This window comes from Perna viridis, chromosome 13 (genome assembly GCF_037379345.1).
Source record: "Perna viridis isolate PV_CMFRI_1.1 ecotype Kerala chromosome 13, ASM3737934v1, whole genome shotgun sequence".
Taxonomy (NCBI): Eukaryota; Metazoa; Mollusca; class Bivalvia; order Mytilida; family Mytilidae; genus Perna; species Perna viridis.
The window spans coordinates 34522156-34539841 of record NC_142457.1 but is presented as its reverse complement, the minus strand read 5'-3'; the positions used below and the strand labels follow the sequence as shown (position 1 = coordinate 34539841).

The window sequence follows — 17686 nt, the reverse complement described above, 5'->3', positions numbered from 1 at the left end:
CAAATTTTTAAACTATTGTTTGTTTGTTTTTTGTTTGTTTTTTGTTTGTTTGTTTTTTGTTTTTTTATTTTTTATTTTTTTTGGAAGAGGGTGTTTTTGTTTTTGTGATTTTTAAAACTGATTTGACCATTTTCAACATTCAAAATCTCCATCCCCTTATACAATGCCCATCCTCATTTCTAATCACCAATGCATCCCCTCATTCAATGCCCCTCCTCATTCCTAATCTCCACTCCCCTCATACAATGCCCTCCTTATCCCAAATCCCGACTGCCCATATACAATGCCCCTCCTTATTCCTTATCCTACTCCCCTAATACAATGTCCTAAAACATAATCCGAACTCCCCTGACACAATGCCCCTCCTCATTCCTATAATCCCCACTCCTCTGATACAATGCCCCTTCTCATTCCTTATCCGAACTCCCCTGACACAATGCCCCTCCTCATTCCTATAATCTCTACTCCCCTCATACAATGCCTCCCTTCCTTCCTAATCGTCCATGCATCCCCTTACAAAATGCCCCCTCCTCATTCCTAATCCACACTTCCATCATACAATGCCTCTCCTCATTCCTAATCCCCAGTCCCCTCATACAATGCCTCTCCTCATTCCTAATCCCCACTTCCCTCATACAATGCTCATCCTCATTCCTAATCCCCACTTCCTTCATACAATGCTCATCCTTATTCCTAATCCCCCGTCCCCTCATGCAATGCCTCTCCTCGTTTCTAATCCCCGCATCCCCTCATACAATTCCCTTCCTTATTCCTAATCCCCCTTGTATCCATTCTTACAATGCCCCTTAATTATCATTCCTTACCCTCATCCCAAATTGTCATAAAACATGACGTTTACAAGTACATGTATTTTGTAAAATATCAATTATTGGCCAGAAGAACTATTAAAAAAAAAGAAAACTTAATGAGATAAGGATCTGGAATTCAACACAACGTCCTATAATAGTTAAATATTTTCAATTACATAAGGTTGCAAAGCGATAACAGCAAATGCATAATTCATATGAAGCCAAACGATGTCAGTCATATGAAGCCCAACGACAAATTTGCACTTCCAAAAATAAGATTAAATTCTACAATGAATTACAAATACAAATACCTGTGGGAATTTATTTAATCTTATCAAGAATAACGAATTTAATACCCATCTCCAAATATGAAAGAAATTGAATTTGATTGCAAATTAGTAATGAAGTTTTCATTAATATTTCTTCGTCAAAATATCGTTTTGATACTAAAATTGAATTCAGGTTTTGATTGCATTTGCATTTTTTTGGTGCTATCCATTTTTGTATGCATGGTATTTTGGCCACATGCCCCAACAACTTACAATACCCACCACTAAAGTCATTAAAACAGAACAGAATTAAAGCATCAGATGCTATTTATCATGTTTATAAAAGTTCGCTATATTACTAATTTCAAAATAAATAAAGCACTGAGGCTTCATTCCTTGTATATCAAAAAAAAAGTTTTCAGAGAAAAGGAGGGGGTTTAAGTATATAATTTATATCTTTGACTAAATAAGAAATCATCAAACTGTAAGAATATATTTTGCTCATGTTTTCCCGTCGTTTGCATATAATTTACAACGTATTCTAACAAAAGGTATGCCAACACTAGGAATCCTTAAATGCAAAGTTTAAGTGTCAATCCCTGTAAGAATCAGGCAGTAGGTGAAACATGGTATGAAAAAAAAACATAACAACTTATTCTGACGAAAGGTAAGCCAACCCTTGGAACCCTTAAATGCAAAGTTAAAGTGTCAGTCCCTGTAACAATCAGGCAGTATGTGAAACATGGTATAAAAAACATAACAACGTATTCTAACAAAAGGTAAGCCAACCCTAGGAACCCTTAAATGCAAAGTTTAAGTGTCAGTCCCTGTAAGAATCAGGCAGTAGGTGAAACATGGTATGACAAAAAAAAACATAATTTTGTTAGTGTAATTTGACTAATTGCAGCATCAGAATCAGGGAAAACAGACAAGATTTTCCATATCATGTCGGACCATTGAAATGTACTGAAAATGACTATATCAAAGGCAAATGCAGATACATCTGTCAAAAACTTCATCTTTCTAAGATTCCATTGAAAAATTTCTGAGCAAATCCAATGATGCAGAGATCAAATAATGGTCTTTTCAATTAGAGAAAGCATCCTTGAGTGGTATTACATTGTCAGATCGGTGGGGTTTTGATATGCATGTTTCTGATTTTTCCAATTTTGCCTGATTCTTACGAACAGTTACACTTAATTATGAATCATAATACCGACTCGATAAAAGATTTTCAAAATGTTTATTAAATTCAAGAAAAAACTAGTATAATACTAAGAAGGAGTCCATGGAAAAACAAGGTAGTTAGTTTCACGTGACAAATTTTGTTTTCTTTTTCTCTATCCATTTTAAAATACAAATGCATCCTTCCTCAAAGATGATTAAAGAGAATGCATTGGAATTCATTAAATTAAGGGAAATTAATTTGAGCAAAATTTGTTTGTTTGGTTAGGGAACTTTAAATAAAAGTATATTCTGAGCTATCCTTCGTCGATTTTAAACACACATTACATTATTTGACAAACATATGATATACCCATTACATTGGAACAAACATGCAATGGGATAAAATTTACCCTGTGCCACCAATATCATAAGATCTGCCTGATGTTTGCACGGACAGCCTTTTAAACGTAAATTGCTGTGTTACAAAATATTTAGGCGACATAAAAATGTGTCACTATCTAATTTGGAAAGAATGTTTCTTTCCTTCTTTAAAGTCTCACACAAATTTCAATTTCTCCCTGTTGCTCCTTTGGATTCTACAACTCCTCATGAATTTTCTATATCAACTTTGTGACTTGTCCTCAATGTCCTACTCGTATGGATTTCTTTTTTGTCATTTTCGTCAGCCGTTTTGTCACGGCACCAATGTCGCGGATATATTAACTGTTTTAAACTGTGTAAAACAAGAGTAACAAAGACGTATATGTAGCTCTCTGAAATTGTGTATTCAACTCAAAAACGTAATGTATCCTAGCTAATACATATAGTCACGTGACATTACAAAGGGTACATAGTTACGACGCGTTTTTAAACGTTACAAAAATGAATATGATTTATTTGAGTAACTGACAATATTAATATGCTGTTTTTCATATCCATCTCGGTCTTAGGAGATATAAATTATAAACAATGTATCATTGAATTTCAAGATTCAGGTAGATACCTCTATAAATGACACTAAAATGCCATAGCAAGTAGTGGATTTTGGATGAGAAAGACCAGACAGATTGGAATGAAAAATCTCATAAGGACAAATTTACAAACAAACCTAATAACAACAATCAAAATGTATAGCCTTTTTATGGTATCAACTAGTGTGACTTCAACCATGATTGATTTTGAATCATCATATTTGTTGTGATTGCATGGAGTTACGTTGGTCTTGTTTCAATAAATAAGACTGCCGTTTTTCATATCCAGAACACTTACATCTGTTGGATATGCAAGTCCTTATATTTTTATGAAGCTGTATAAAACCCAAAATGTATTTGAAATTATGTTTAAAGTATTTGTTACTGTGACAGACATATAATTTTCGCAACATCTTGGTATAAATAGGAGATGTGGTATGAATGAAATCCGACAGTTATCCACTAAAAGCCACGCAATGAACAATTGAACTTTTGCAGGTCACCACACCATCAATGATGGGCAAAACCCATACCGTATAGCAAATTGTAAAAGGTCTCACCATAAACGAAGTGAAGATATTCATAAAAGACGAAAATCAATCTAATCAAAAGAAAACAACGTGAAACAAATAAAAACGCACATAAAAAAGCAAAGACAACCAATGAACTACAGACAAATAAACGATGGGGCGCACCTGGTCCATGCTCCCAGTTTTAAGTGGAGTTCGAGTTGCTCATTTGCTTTTTACTTTGTATGTATGATTTTAGTTACTTTATGTTCTTTGTTGTGTATGTCTGTATTCCATATCTGGTCTTTGTCCCTGGATTACATTCTTTTGATTACCGCTATAACCTTGGTTCCCTTGATTACTGAAAAACATGTAGAACATGATTTAGTGAACATATATCATAAAATGTCCAGGAAAAACAAGGTGTTGGTGCAAATGGCAAGATTATAAACAATGACGTTCACTTGCACATTAACATGAATTGTTTTCCATTTTAATGCTCTAATCCCTCTTTAAGGAGGTAGACCTAGGGTAAGGGACACAACCCTTACAAATCATTGGAACGTCTGTATTCAGCATTGTAAGCATCAAAGTAACCTGTACTGATTTCATTCTGTTTCAAATGAAACTTCACAGGCTTTGGTGAAATTGAATATGACAAACATATCAGTGATTTCATGTGTTATGTCCCTTACCCTAGGCCTACCTCCTTAAAATTCCATAAAGCACGTTCGTTTCTTCTGTAACTTTACTGCAGACAGGAAGAAAATCGAATAATGTCGCTTAAAATCATTTAATTGTTCCCGACTTTACAAATTGTAGGATGTTCCGAGAGGGCTTGCGGAGCCGTTTAGTGCGAAATTCGAATGTCAGACGTTGTTCCTGAGCTTGTCTACGAAGGCCCTCAAACATCGCGGTTAAGTGTGCAAATATGATACTGCATTTTATTAATGTCGATGCCACAAAAAAGCAAAAGCAGGTAGGTTTTTACTTTTTCAACGTTATGTTACTTTTTAATTTGACTTTGAAGAATTGTTATCGTTCTGGTGGTGTGTACCATTTTGGGACTTAGGTTTTCTGGTGGTGAACTTGTAGAGTTTAACCATATCCATCCATTTTCTTGTATTTTTTCCTCTTCAACGAAGATTCTTACATAGATATTTGCCTTACCGACCAACATTCTTACATAAATACTAACCTCACCGACCAAGATTCTTGCATAATTACTTAAGTAGCACTCCAGCTAAGAATCATGCAAAATGACTTACATGGTTGGAAAGCCTACATATTTTTATTTTTGATATTTTGTTTACAATGCTTTAGTAAACAGAAATTAACATTTGTTTTTTTCATATAACCCGTGGTCATAGGAGATAAAAATTGTGTAGAATGCACTGTAGAATTCGAAAGTAAAGGAGATAACTCTGTAAATGACACTCAAATACAATAGAATCTATTGGATTTTCAATGTTGATTATCTCCTAAGAGCAGACAGATTGGAATGAATAATTGTACATTTCATAATATAGACCCATAAAACAACTTAATTGCAACATAAAAATATGTAGCCTTTTTTTGGGGTGTATCACATTTTTCAGATTTTGCATGATTCTTAGAAAGACAGCTACTTAATACATAATATATATATATATATATATATATATATATATATATATATATATATATATATATATATATATATATATATATATATATATACACACCTCATCAACATGTTTTTTTTGGGGTGTATCACATTTTTCAGATTTTGCATGATTCTTAGAAAGACAGCTACTTAATACATAATATATATATATATATATATATATATATATATATATATATATATATATATATACACCTCATCAACATGTTTTTTTGGGGTGTATCACATTTTTCAGATTTTGCATGATTCTTAGAAAGACAGCTACTTAATACATAATATGTATATATATATCTATATATATATATATATATATACACCGCATCAACATGTTTTTTTTTCAGACATTAATGACATTTAGTGAGGAACGTAGTCAAAATAACTTAATTATAATCATTAATCATCTGCCAACACCTCAAAACACAATCACTTCCTACTGTTTGTATCAATAATTCTGTATTACACTAACAGCTACTCCAGAAACGTTTAGGAGTAACCATGGGTGTGATTATCGTCTTTGTTGTGTTTTTCTCAACAATTGTTTCAACAGGTGCTACCGTGAGAAATATCAGTGGTATTCCATTGCCACTCGTGGATAAAATAGCGGCACCACTGACGGCAAATATTGATATTACTGATATGAAATCTGTTATCAAAGATTATATAGACCACATAGTGAAGGAACAGGTTGCTTCTTCTTTAAATGAAAGTGTTGAAACAGTATTTAAAGCAATGGAAAAATTGAAATCGGAACTTCGGACACCAAAACAAGGTTTGTATAGGGTATGTAAGTCTCGTCATGTGACCCCGTGATTTCAAGAGAATGGGTTCTAATCTACTATTTAAAAGCATAGAGATTTGTCATTTAGAGAGCGTTGAGTTCAGTGTTAAGGGCAAAAAACTTTCTGTGTAAAAAATACCGATAAAAATGAAAAATAACTATTTTTACATGATAAATGTAGTAAGAAAATACATAAACTAGAAGATTTTACATTGTTATACAGCGGAGTACCCGGAAGTAAACTATAAAATACAGATCGGTCTTCGGTTTTCAATACGTTCTATATCGGATATTCCTGTTAATAAAATGAAACTAGAACGAGACTTACATGCCCTATTATTTAAAGGTATAATTAGGTTTTATGTTGAGCTTGATTCAAATTTTAAATACCATAATAATAAGACTGATGGATGCTCAAATAAATTATTTTAAATCATTAAGAAGCTGTCAATAAAAATAGACCCAACCAGATGTGGTCTATCATGCTAAAAGGTCTGTGAAATTGTGACATGCGCATTTAAGAGTACTTAAGGGAACCATGATTCCAGCAGAAATCAAAAGAATGTGATCCAAGGACAAAGATTAGACATGGAAAACAGACTCACACAAAAAAACAAAAAAAAAACACAAAATAACCAAAATAATACATACAAAGTAACAAAAGGAAATGAGAAACTTGGACTCCACTAAAAACTGGGAGCATGAACCGGGTGCATCGGCAGGTTAAGCGTCTTCAGATTTTCTAGAAACCCCCATCGAGTTGCCAATAAAGAGTCAAGTCCAGGATAGACGGAAGAGGAAACTATGACACGTTGAACAAATCAGTTTTAATGGTACAGATGGATACACCGTAACGATCCACGAGTTCACGACTGTAGTGATGACGTTAGGTCGCTCATAGAGCATGTCGTTAACCGCCTCTGAGGTCTCATCGTGCTCGTCTGTGGCATGTCGTTAACCGCCTCAGAGGTCTCAGCGTGCTCGTCTGTGGCATGTCGTTAACCGCCTCAGAGGTCTCAGCGTGCTCGTCTATGGCATGTCGTTAACCGCCTCAGAGGTCTCAGCGTGCTCGTCTGTGGCATGTCGTTAACCGCCTCAGAGGTCTCATCGTGCTCGTCTGTGGCATGTCGTTAACCGCCTCAGTGGTCTCATCGTGCTCGTCTGTGGCATGTCGTTAACCGCCTCTGAGGTCTCATCGTGCTCGTCTATGGCATGTCGTTAACCGCCTCAGAGGTCTCATCGTGCTCGTCTGTGGCATGTCGTTAACCGCCTCTGAGGTCTCATCGTGCTCGTCTGTGGCATGTCGTTAACCGCCTCAGAGGTCTCAGCGTGCTCGTCTATGGCATGTCGTTAACCGCCTCAGAGGTCTCAGCGTGCTCGTCTGTGGCATGTCGTTAACCGCCTCTGAGGTCTCAGCGTGCTCGTCTATGGCATGTCGTTAACCGCCTCAGAGGTCTCAGCGTGCTCGTCTATGGCATGTCGTTAACCGCCTCAGAGGTCTCAGCGTGCTCGTCTATGGCATGTCGTTAACCGCCTCAGAGGTCTCATCGTGCTCGTCTGTGGCATGTCGTTAACCGCCTCAGAGGTCTCAGCGTGCTCGTCTGTGGCATGTCGTTAACCGCCTCAGAGGTCTCAGCGTGCTCGTCTATGGCATGTCGTTAACCGCCTCTGAGGTCTCAGCGTGCTCGTCTGTGGCATGTCGTTAACCGCCTCAGAGGTCTCAGCGTGCTCGTCTATGGCATGTCGTTAACCGCCTCAGAGGTCTCAGCGTGCTCGTCTGTGGCATGTCGTTAACCGCCTCTGAGGTCTCAGCGTGCTCGTCTATGGCATGTCGTTAACCGCCTCAGAGGTCTCAGCGTGCTCGTCTATGGCATGTCGTTAACCGCCTCAGAGGTCTCAGCGTGCTCGTCTATGGCATGTCGTTAACCGCCTCAGAGGTCTCATCGTGCTCGTCTGTGGCATGTCGTTAACCGCCTCAGAGGTCTCAGCGTGCTCGTCTGTGGCATGTCGTTAACCGCCTCAGAGGTCTCAGCGTGCTCGTCTGTGGCATGTCGTTAACCGCCTCAGAGGTCTCAGCGTGCTCGTCTGTGGCATGTCGTTAACCGCCTCAGAGGTCTCAGCGTGCTCGTCTGTGGCATGTCGTTAACCGCCTCAGAGGTCTCATCGTGCTCGTCTATGGCATGTCGTTAACCGCCTCAGAGGTCTCAGCGTGCTCGTCTGTGGCATGTCGTTAACCGCCTCTGAGGTCTCAGCGTGCTCGTCTATGGCATGTCGTTAACCGCCTCAGAGGTCTCAGCGTGCTCGTCTATGGCATGTCGTTAACCGCCTCAGAGGTCTCAGCGTGCTCGTCTATGGCATGTCGTTAACCGCCTCAGAGGTCTCAGCGTGCTCGTCTGTGGCATGTCGTTAACCGCCTCAGAGGTCTCAGCGTGCTCGTCTGTGGCATGTCGTTAACCGCCTCAGAGGTCTCAGCGTGCTCGTCTATGGCATGTCGTTAACCGCCTCTGAGGTCTCAGCGTGCTCGTCTGTGGCATGTCGTTAACCGCCTCAGAGGTCTCAGCGTGCTCGTCTATGGCATGTCGTTAACCGCCTCAGAGGTCTCAGCGTGCTCGTCTGTGGCATGTCGTTAACCGCCTCTGAGGTCTCAGCGTGCTCGTCTATGGCATGTCGTTAACCGCCTCAGAGGTCTCAGCGTGCTCGTCTATGGCATGTCGTTAACCGCCTCAGAGGTCTCAGCGTGCTCGTCTATGGCATGTCGTTAACCGCCTCAGAGGTCTCATCGTGCTCGTCTGTGGCATGTCGTTAACCGCCTCAGAGGTCTCAGCGTGCTCGTCTGTGGCATGTCGTTAACCGCCTCAGAGGTCTCAGCGTGCTCGTCTGTGGCATGTCGTTAACCGCCTCAGAGGTCTCAGCGTGCTCGTCTGTGGCATGTCGTTAACCGCCTCAGAGGTCTCAGCGTGCTCGTCTGTGGCATGTCGTTAACCGCCTCAGAGGTCTCATCGTGCTCGTCTATGGCATGTCGTTAACCGCCTCAGATGTCTCATCGTGCTCGTCTATGGCATGTCGTTAACCGCCTCAGAGGTCTCATCGTGCTCGTCTGTGGCATGTCGTTAACCGCCTCAGAGGTCTCAGCGTGCTCGTCTGTGGCATGTCGTTAACCGCCTCAGAGGTCTCATCGTGCTCGTCTATGGCATGTCGTTAACCGCCTCAGAGGTCTCAGCGTGCTCGTCTGTGGCATGTCGTTAACCGCCTCTGAGGTCTCAGCGTGCTCGTCTGTGGCATGTCGTTAACCGCCTCAGTGGTCTCAGCGTGCTCGTCTGTGGCATGTCGTTAACCGCCTCTGAGGTCTCAGCGTGCTCGTCTGTGGCATGTCGTTAACCGCCTCAGAGGTCTCAGCGTGCTCGTCTGAAGATCGTTGGTTTGAACCCCGACGAGTCATAACAAAGACTTCAAAATTGACAGTAACCGCTTTTCTACTAAGCATATGGTATTTTGGGGATAGAGTGACGATTGGTTGGTTCTGAATCATAACAATACGTCATAGTGGGATGACATGCCTACCTGCTTCTGTGAGTTGGTACAATAAAAATCCGGAATTGCTTGTTGGATTAGTAGAAAGCAGTGCTAATCGTTCTTAAATTCGTCTGACATAGGATGTGAAACAATAATTAATCAATCAATGTGCTATGTTAATTTTGCTGACCAAATCACACAAAGCATAAAGATTGTGGTCAATTTACCTGTTAGTTCAACAAATATACACAAGTACATGAAATTACATTAGTATATACGATGATTATTGTCTTCACACATTCTTTTGACAATGTTTATGGTATCCTTGATGTAAACAAATAATAAGGCATACATGGATTCACAATTGTGAAAGGGCAGTTCATCGTAGAACAGCTGGCCTAGCTTTCATCGTGTTAGTATCAAACAGTTTTATGTGATAAGGAAGAACAGTAAACTATTTTGCTGTAACGGTGGAACCAGAATTGGCATCTACGAAAAAAGACAAAAACGAATGCCATGAATAATGATTTTGGAAGTAAAAGAATTTCAAAGTCGTTTATCCTAAGCATTTCATTTACAAAAATAATTCATTTTGGCACAATTAAACCAACAAGGGTAGATAAATATTCTATTTAGAATGACTTGGCTGCCAGTTATTATACGTGATATAGAAATAGAAATAACCTGCTCGGAAGTTAGTGCTCTTCCTGGCGGTGCATTGTCCTAACCATAGATGATTATAGCACGGTTGACTTCAAAAGAAATATAACCGCATTATATGTTATCACCGTTTTACCTCTGCTCTGGTATTAAGACCTTTTAAGCATCTTATATTAGAATAAACATTATACATGTTATGTATAGGTGTTCCTGATGATTAAAATGTCCACCAAGCTAATATATACATGGTTGGTTGGAGTGGTTGATGCTAATATGTACATGGTTGGTTGGAGTGGTTGAAGCTAAAATATACATGGTTGGTTGGAGGACAGTCATAAGAAACAAAAATTATCTTTGATAATTCAAAAGACAGGTTCTTTTTATATATAATCAGTAAAACAAACAGCGAACACACATAAATACCATTCTGCAAGAAAATCAGAGAATGGACAGCACATCGGTATTTACAATTCGGTCAATTTTTGCCTATGGTATATTGAATACATCTAAGAAAACAACCGAAAAGCTATTTAAATATACCCCAAAGCATCCATGACGTAGATATTTTTAATGCTGATATAGGGAAAAGTTTGGGAAAACAAATACCGCTATTTGTTTCGTGTTGCATTTGAACTACATTTCCCCTTTCAATATTTAAATAAGGCATTTTTTCAAATATTTTGATGGTAATTTCTGGATGTTTTGAGGTATAAATATTTGGATAGTACAATCAAATCTGTGTGTTTTTGTTGTGCCGCATTTTATATATGTTTTGCCTGATTCATAGACAGTGTAGTAGTTTATAGATTATATTTTAAGAATTTACAGGTTTTTCAGCACCAAGGCCCACGGACTGTAGTGAGTTAGATAAAAGAAGTCGGAGTGGAGTTTACACAATTTATCCTGATGATTCTTCAGGTTTCGGGGCGTTTTGTGACATGGATACAGATGAAGGCGGATGGACCGTATGTTGAATAATTCAGTTAGGTTTGAAAATGTGACTAATGAATGTTGCTTGTTATCATGATGATAAGTTCAAAAATATTCCGAATAACCAACTGGCAGTGAAAACTGGTTAAATGGAATACTAATTGGTATATTTGTTGAATGGAATACTGATTGGTATATTTGGTGAATGGAATGCGCCTTTGTTTTTTGTTTTTTTTGTTTGTTTTTTTTTTATTTTTTATTTTAAGATGGTATATGTAGACCTCCATCAAAAATTTACATCTTCTTTATATAGTTTCGGTAATTACGAATTTAAGTTATATTTTATAATGGGTTGTAGTTAAAATTGTTATCACAAAAACATCTATTCTATTCCAAAATTGTCCTTGTACGAAATGATAAACAATGCCATTCCATAATTTCTGATATTGCTTGATTAAAATTTTTATGGCCTATTTATTGCCATGTTACTTTCATTCCATCTTTCACCCATTGCCTGATTTTTACAGAGTCTGACACTTTATGCATAATGTCATACTAACTTGATTAAATAAGTTTCCTTTCTATATTGAACGGTTTAAGAACGGTTACAGTTCTCCTTTGTATTGGCAAAACGAGGTAGTATGGACATCTGGAATCAATATTAACTAAAGTTAGAGCCTCAGTCAATATGATTTCGGATCCTTGGGTCCATAAAATTCCATATTGTCCTCTACAATCTATAAACCAGGATGTTTTATTAATCGTAGGTTATCCAGCGACGCAAAGATGGAACAGTAAATTTCTTTAGAGATTGGGATTCTTACAAATACGGATTTGGACCATTGCACTCTGAGTTTTGGCTCGGTAGGACTGTATTAAAAATTCTCAACCAGAAAGCTGCACCTTGTCAAGCACAACATTCAATGAAAAAAATCCAGTTATTTTAAAACCTTTAAATTTCTTATAAAAATTTCAAAGTTATTGTAAGTGAAAACAATTTGTTTGCACAAAGAAGCCATATTCAACTGACGAAGCTTTAATGTAACATTGTAATTAATTAAGGCTTAGAATGATTGACTTATATTCTTACATAAAATCAACTTAGACAGGCCATAAATTGCTTGTACAATATTATTTCTCACAAACGGCTTTAGTGTTCAAGTACAAATTATTTCTTACTCACGCAGAGGCTGCATGTGAAATGTCTTAATTATGCAGGTACATCCAGTATGTCTAATTTGTAATTAGTAATTTGCGAACCAAAAAAGCAGCAAAGAGGGTTAGAGAAATAGATAAAAAAAATAAATAATAAAGTGGAGATAAAACATCACTGGCTATTTAATGATCTAACCTCGATTTCATGAAAAGCCGTAAGTGTGAAATTGATCGTAAGTTATGACGTCATAAAGATATTTCAGGTTGTGACTTCATTACTTACGATCAATTTTACACTTACGACTTTTTGTAAAATCAACGCCTGGTTTTGGGTTTCGTAAAGCATATCGATTTGAGATTTTCCTAACATCGTTTAGCTTTTCCTCAAATATGATTAATTTTTAGAAAGGCTTTAAAACGTTATTTTGAATCGAAATCTCTGTATTACTGGAGTCAAAGTTTTCGTTACTATAAATTTGTTAAGATTTTAATATATCTGCCATAAATAGAAAAGTTTGATGCTGACGTTTGGCTGTACTTGTCGAAACGTAAACAAAATGTGATTTGACATATTAGTTTTTTTATGGTTATGTAACAAAACTCGAAAGTTTAAGTCTGGAAAAAAAAATATCTGGGTAAAGTTATCCGTAAGGGTAATCTCCACCGTATCATTGTTAAATCATGTAATTAATGATTTTATTGGTTCTAATTGGATCTTGATAATGAATCAAATATTAATTAATTGCGTTTCGTCCTACTTAAGCTTCATATCATTACTTTTATCTTGGCATTTGCATGCAGGTCTTGTTTTAATGAGATATTTTATTAAATGCTCTCAATAAATATTGTGTGTAAACATCCAGACTACTCTATGATCAACTGCATTGGTACTCTATTCCAAGTTTTCTAGTATGCCGTTAGCGTTTTATAGTTCTTTCACAAAGATCAAGATTTATGAGTCTCACGTAACATTACTATGTAAATCGTCGCATGAACGTCATGGACTTTTATCTTGGCCGTTCTACCACGACACTTGCGCTGGACTTGAAGTCATCACTACAGACGTTTTATGGCCGTCATCATGAACTCGTGGGTCGTTTTGGTGTATCCATCTACACCATTGTAACCGATTTGTTCAACGTGTCGTAGTTTTCCCTTCCTCTTTCGTCTACCCCGGACTTGACTCTTAATGAGCAATTCTCGGGTGGTGTTTTAAGAAATGCAGAGAACGGTTACCTTACCGAAACACCTGATCCCTGTTTCCCGTTATAGCAGAGTCCGAGTTGCGCATTTATTTCCGTTACTTTGTATTATTTTAGTTATTTTATGTTCTTGGTTGTATGTATCTATTTTCTCCATCTGGTCTTTGTCCCAGGATTGCGTTCTTTTAGTTTCTGTCAGAATCTTGGTTCCCTTGATTACTCTTTTACTTAGATATTTTATGATATATTTTATTAAATCCTGTTGGACGTGTGTTATTGATATTTATGTGTTAGTAAACAAGATGTGCTTAACAGTGGATTTTGAATTTTGAACTAGCTTACAGAGCGAGTACTCTCTCGAGCTAGATACAGATTGTCTTTTGTCCCATTATTTGAATTTAAATAGATTTTTATAGTTCGTTGTATTGTTGTAGTTTCCCACCACTGTCCCAGATTAGGAGAGGGTTTAGCGCTCACAAACATGTTTAACCCGCAACATACTTTAGGTGCCTGTTCTAAAGCAGCAAACTGTTTTTCAGTGGCAGTCGTTGTTTTTTATGTTCATTGTAATTCGTTTTACGTTTTTTTATAGATTAGGTCGATTGTCGTCTTTTATAAATAGTTTCATTTTCATTTATTTTAGGGCCTTATACAGCTTGCTTTCAGGTATTGGTTTGCCCATCATTGAAGTTGGTGTTGTGTCCTGCAGACGTTTTATTTTTCGGTGCTTGGCTTTTTGGTCGATGACTGTCTCACTGACAAACATATCACATCTCCTATTCTTATATTTTATTTGTCGACTTGCCGTTCGTTTATTCGTCCTTTGCTCTTTGTAGAACCCGTGCGTATTTTTTTTTCAATTGTTTTGTTTTTATTTATTTATTTATTTATTTTTGTTTTGTTTTGTTTTGTTTGGTTTTGTTTGTTTGTTTTTTTTGTGTTTTGGTTTGGTTTCTTTCTTGTGATTGCATTAATCAATGAGCTAGAAACATTCCTGTATTCATTTTAGTTACGAATAAATGAAGAGATTATTTGTCAGTTTTGTCTCGGTTGGCTGATATAGTTACTTCAACATGCATTTATAATCTGGCGAAATCACCTACAAAACGTGGTTCACGCAATACACAATAAATGGTATAAAAATAGAATATAAACATAATATATAATTTATTTAAGAACCAAAATTCATTATTGTCGTCGTTTATTATTATTTTTTTTTCTATATCACTTTCAGGAAACGACTACATCCACCAAATAACGTCACAAGGAACGTACATGTTAAGGATTGATTTAGAAGACTTCGAGCTTGACAGAAAATACGCAAAATATGGAACGTTTACGGTAGGACCAGAGAGTAGTGGTTATAAACTCAAAGTGAGTGGATACACTGGGAATGCAGGTAATAATAGGATAATAAGTTGTAAAAAGTGAAAAACCAAATTATTAACTATTAAGTGTCAAACTCAGTAAGAATCAGGCAGTGGATGAAACATGGTATAAAAAACCCACACCATTCGGAAAGTTTAATTTGACTATTTGCACCATCAGAATCAAGAAAAAAAATAAGATTTTCCATATTATATTGGTCTTTTCGATAAAATTCCATTGAAATGCACTTTAAATGAGCATTTAAAGGGCAGATAACTACATCAAAAATTTCTTTTTTTAACATTCTTTTGCAGAATTTACGAATGAATCCGATTATGCAAAGATAAAATACGTAACAGTCTTTCCAAATAGAAAAGAAACATCCTTGAGTGAAATTATATTGTCAGTTCGGTGGGTTTTGACATGCATGTTTCTGATCTTTTCTTTCCCCCATTTTGCACTTGACGACAAGCTTAGCGCTGCTGCAGGCCTATTCTTTTGACACCCGGACCCGCATGGAGCTTTGTCAATGACGACTCGCCGCCAAATTAGTCTATAGAATCTGATACCTACAAATTATCTACCAATCATATAACATCATATTTCTTTGTATCATATTTGTACTTCAGGAGACTCTTTGACATATCCACACAATGGAAGTAAGTTTTCAACAAAAGACAAAGATAATGATTCATGGCACAACGACTGTGCTGGACATTACAAAGGCGGGTGGTGGTACAATGAATGTCACGCCAGTAATTTAAACGGATTGTATCTTAGAGGAAATCATAGTTCATATGCCGATGGTGTCAATTGGAAATCTTGGAGGGGATATAAAAACTCATTGAAGTCGACCACTATGATGATCAAGCGTCAATGAAAACAATGAAAATAGCTGTATTCCGGTGCAAACAAATATATATTTACTTATTGATAGTCTTTTACTTCAGACCTTGTTTAATGTACAAACTAAATAAAAACCAAGATTTACGCAAAACATCATAGTCTCGAAACCTTTAAAGCCTTGTTTTATCATAATCGAAATTCGAAATTCGAACAAAATGTATCTTAAGACCGTAATTGTTACAATGACCCAAAACCCGGTTAAAGGTGCGTTCGTCTGGCTTATGTGGTCTAGGTTTGTCTTCTATGATAAAATGGACTCAAAGACAAAAATAATATACAAGGAAACAAAGATTTGTATACAACAAATATTGATCACGTGAAATTAATGCGAGTCGAGTTTTGCCTATAATTTATGTAAACTTCAGACGTCATTAATGTGAATTTCACTTGATATTCACTTAACATTAATTTCTAACAATGTGGAACAGGGTTATGTTATAAAGCACAGGACGCTTACCCTATCGGTGCACCTGGTCCATGTTCCCAATTTTTAGTAGGGTCCGAGTTACTTTTTATGTGTTATTTTAGTTACTTTATGTTCTTTGTTGTGTATGTCTGTTTTCTATGTCTGATCTTTGTCCCTTGATTACATTCTTTTGATTACCTCTAGAACCTTGGTTTCCTTGATTACTCCTTCACATGACAAGTTTCGTGAAAATCACATGAAGGCTCTATTTATCCAATTTAATGTAAATTTTGTCAAATTCAATTCGCTCAATTCACTTAAAAAACATATGAAATTTCATGTGTTAATTTATGGAAGCAGTAGTAATAGGGTTCGTCAGACTCGTTTTAGTTTCATTTTCCGATCTGCATTTAATTGTTTACTTCCGGGATCACAAAGCGCATGTACCAATTCAAAATCTTCTGCTCCATGCTTTTCTTATTATTTTTATTATGTAGAAATATATATGCGTCTTAATTTTTATTTGTACTGTTATCCAAAAATAGTTGTTTTCTTTTAATACTAAGATCAGCGCTCTGTAAATGACAAATCTCCATGCATTTGAATGGTAGCTTAGGACCTATCCTCGTTAATTGTAAGCTGTTTGAATCAAACTACTTTTTGGATATTAGAACTGGTGTAAGGTGTTTAAAGATACAGATACATTTAAGTAGTACTCCGGCTAAGAATCGTGCAAAATGAGATATATGGTTGAAAAGCTTACATATTTTTATTTTTGATATTTTGTTTAAAATTTAACTCAAGAAAACAGAAAATAAAAGGTGTATTTTCATAGAATCCGTTATCATAAAAATATAAAAATATACAGAATGTACTGCAGAATTCAAAATAAAGAAATAAAATCTACAATTGAACTAAAATACAGTATTAACCATAAGAATTTCTATGTTAATTATCTCCTACATGTAAGAGCAGACAGATTGAAATGAATTATTATACATTTCACTATATAGACGTATAAAGAGACTGAATAATAAAATAAAAATGTGTGTTCTTTTTGGGGTGTATCACATATTTCAGAATTTGCATGATTCTTCCAAAGACTGCTACTGTAATACGATGGCATGGTTACAGATTTCTTAACAAAATGTTTGTCATCTTAAAGAGTTTCGTTTACTCTATGTTATAAGTCATAGCTCATATTTTATATGAGTACTTTGAGTGAATATTCATGAAACCGAAATGGCGGGAAATATATTCGCATCTCCTCTTCCTTTTGATAAATATGCCTTTATTAAACTTGGTCTTCATTTGTATAATGTGTATAGACATTTTTTTATGTGCATTGATAACATTCCACTCACTTAAAATGTTTTA

The 17686-nt window shown here is 36.5% G+C and overlaps 1 protein-coding gene across 3 annotated transcripts; it reads left to right on the top strand.

Annotated features, from left to right (window-relative positions):
- Window positions 1–5837: 5837 nt before the first annotated feature.
- Window positions 5838–15929, top strand: LOC148600586 (fibrinogen C domain-containing protein 1-like). Of its 3 annotated transcripts, none has more exons than XM_088558704.1 (5): window positions 5838–6160; window positions 11162–11307; window positions 12040–12136; window positions 14864–15028; window positions 15627–15929. In XM_088558704.1, the coding sequence occupies exons 1-5, from the start codon at window positions 5887–5889 to the stop codon at window positions 15875–15877; spliced, it is 933 nt and encodes a 310-aa protein (XP_088414830.1). In that variant the 5' UTR covers window positions 5838–5886; the 3' UTR covers window positions 15878–15929. The 3 variants fall into 3 exon arrangements, with proteins under 3 accessions (XP_088414830.1, XP_088414832.1, XP_088414831.1); XM_088558706.1 differs by having other exon boundaries at window positions 5839–6160; window positions 11180–11307; XM_088558705.1 differs by having other exon boundaries at window positions 5839–6160; window positions 11171–11307.
- The last annotated feature ends 1757 nt before the right edge of the window (window positions 15930–17686 follow it).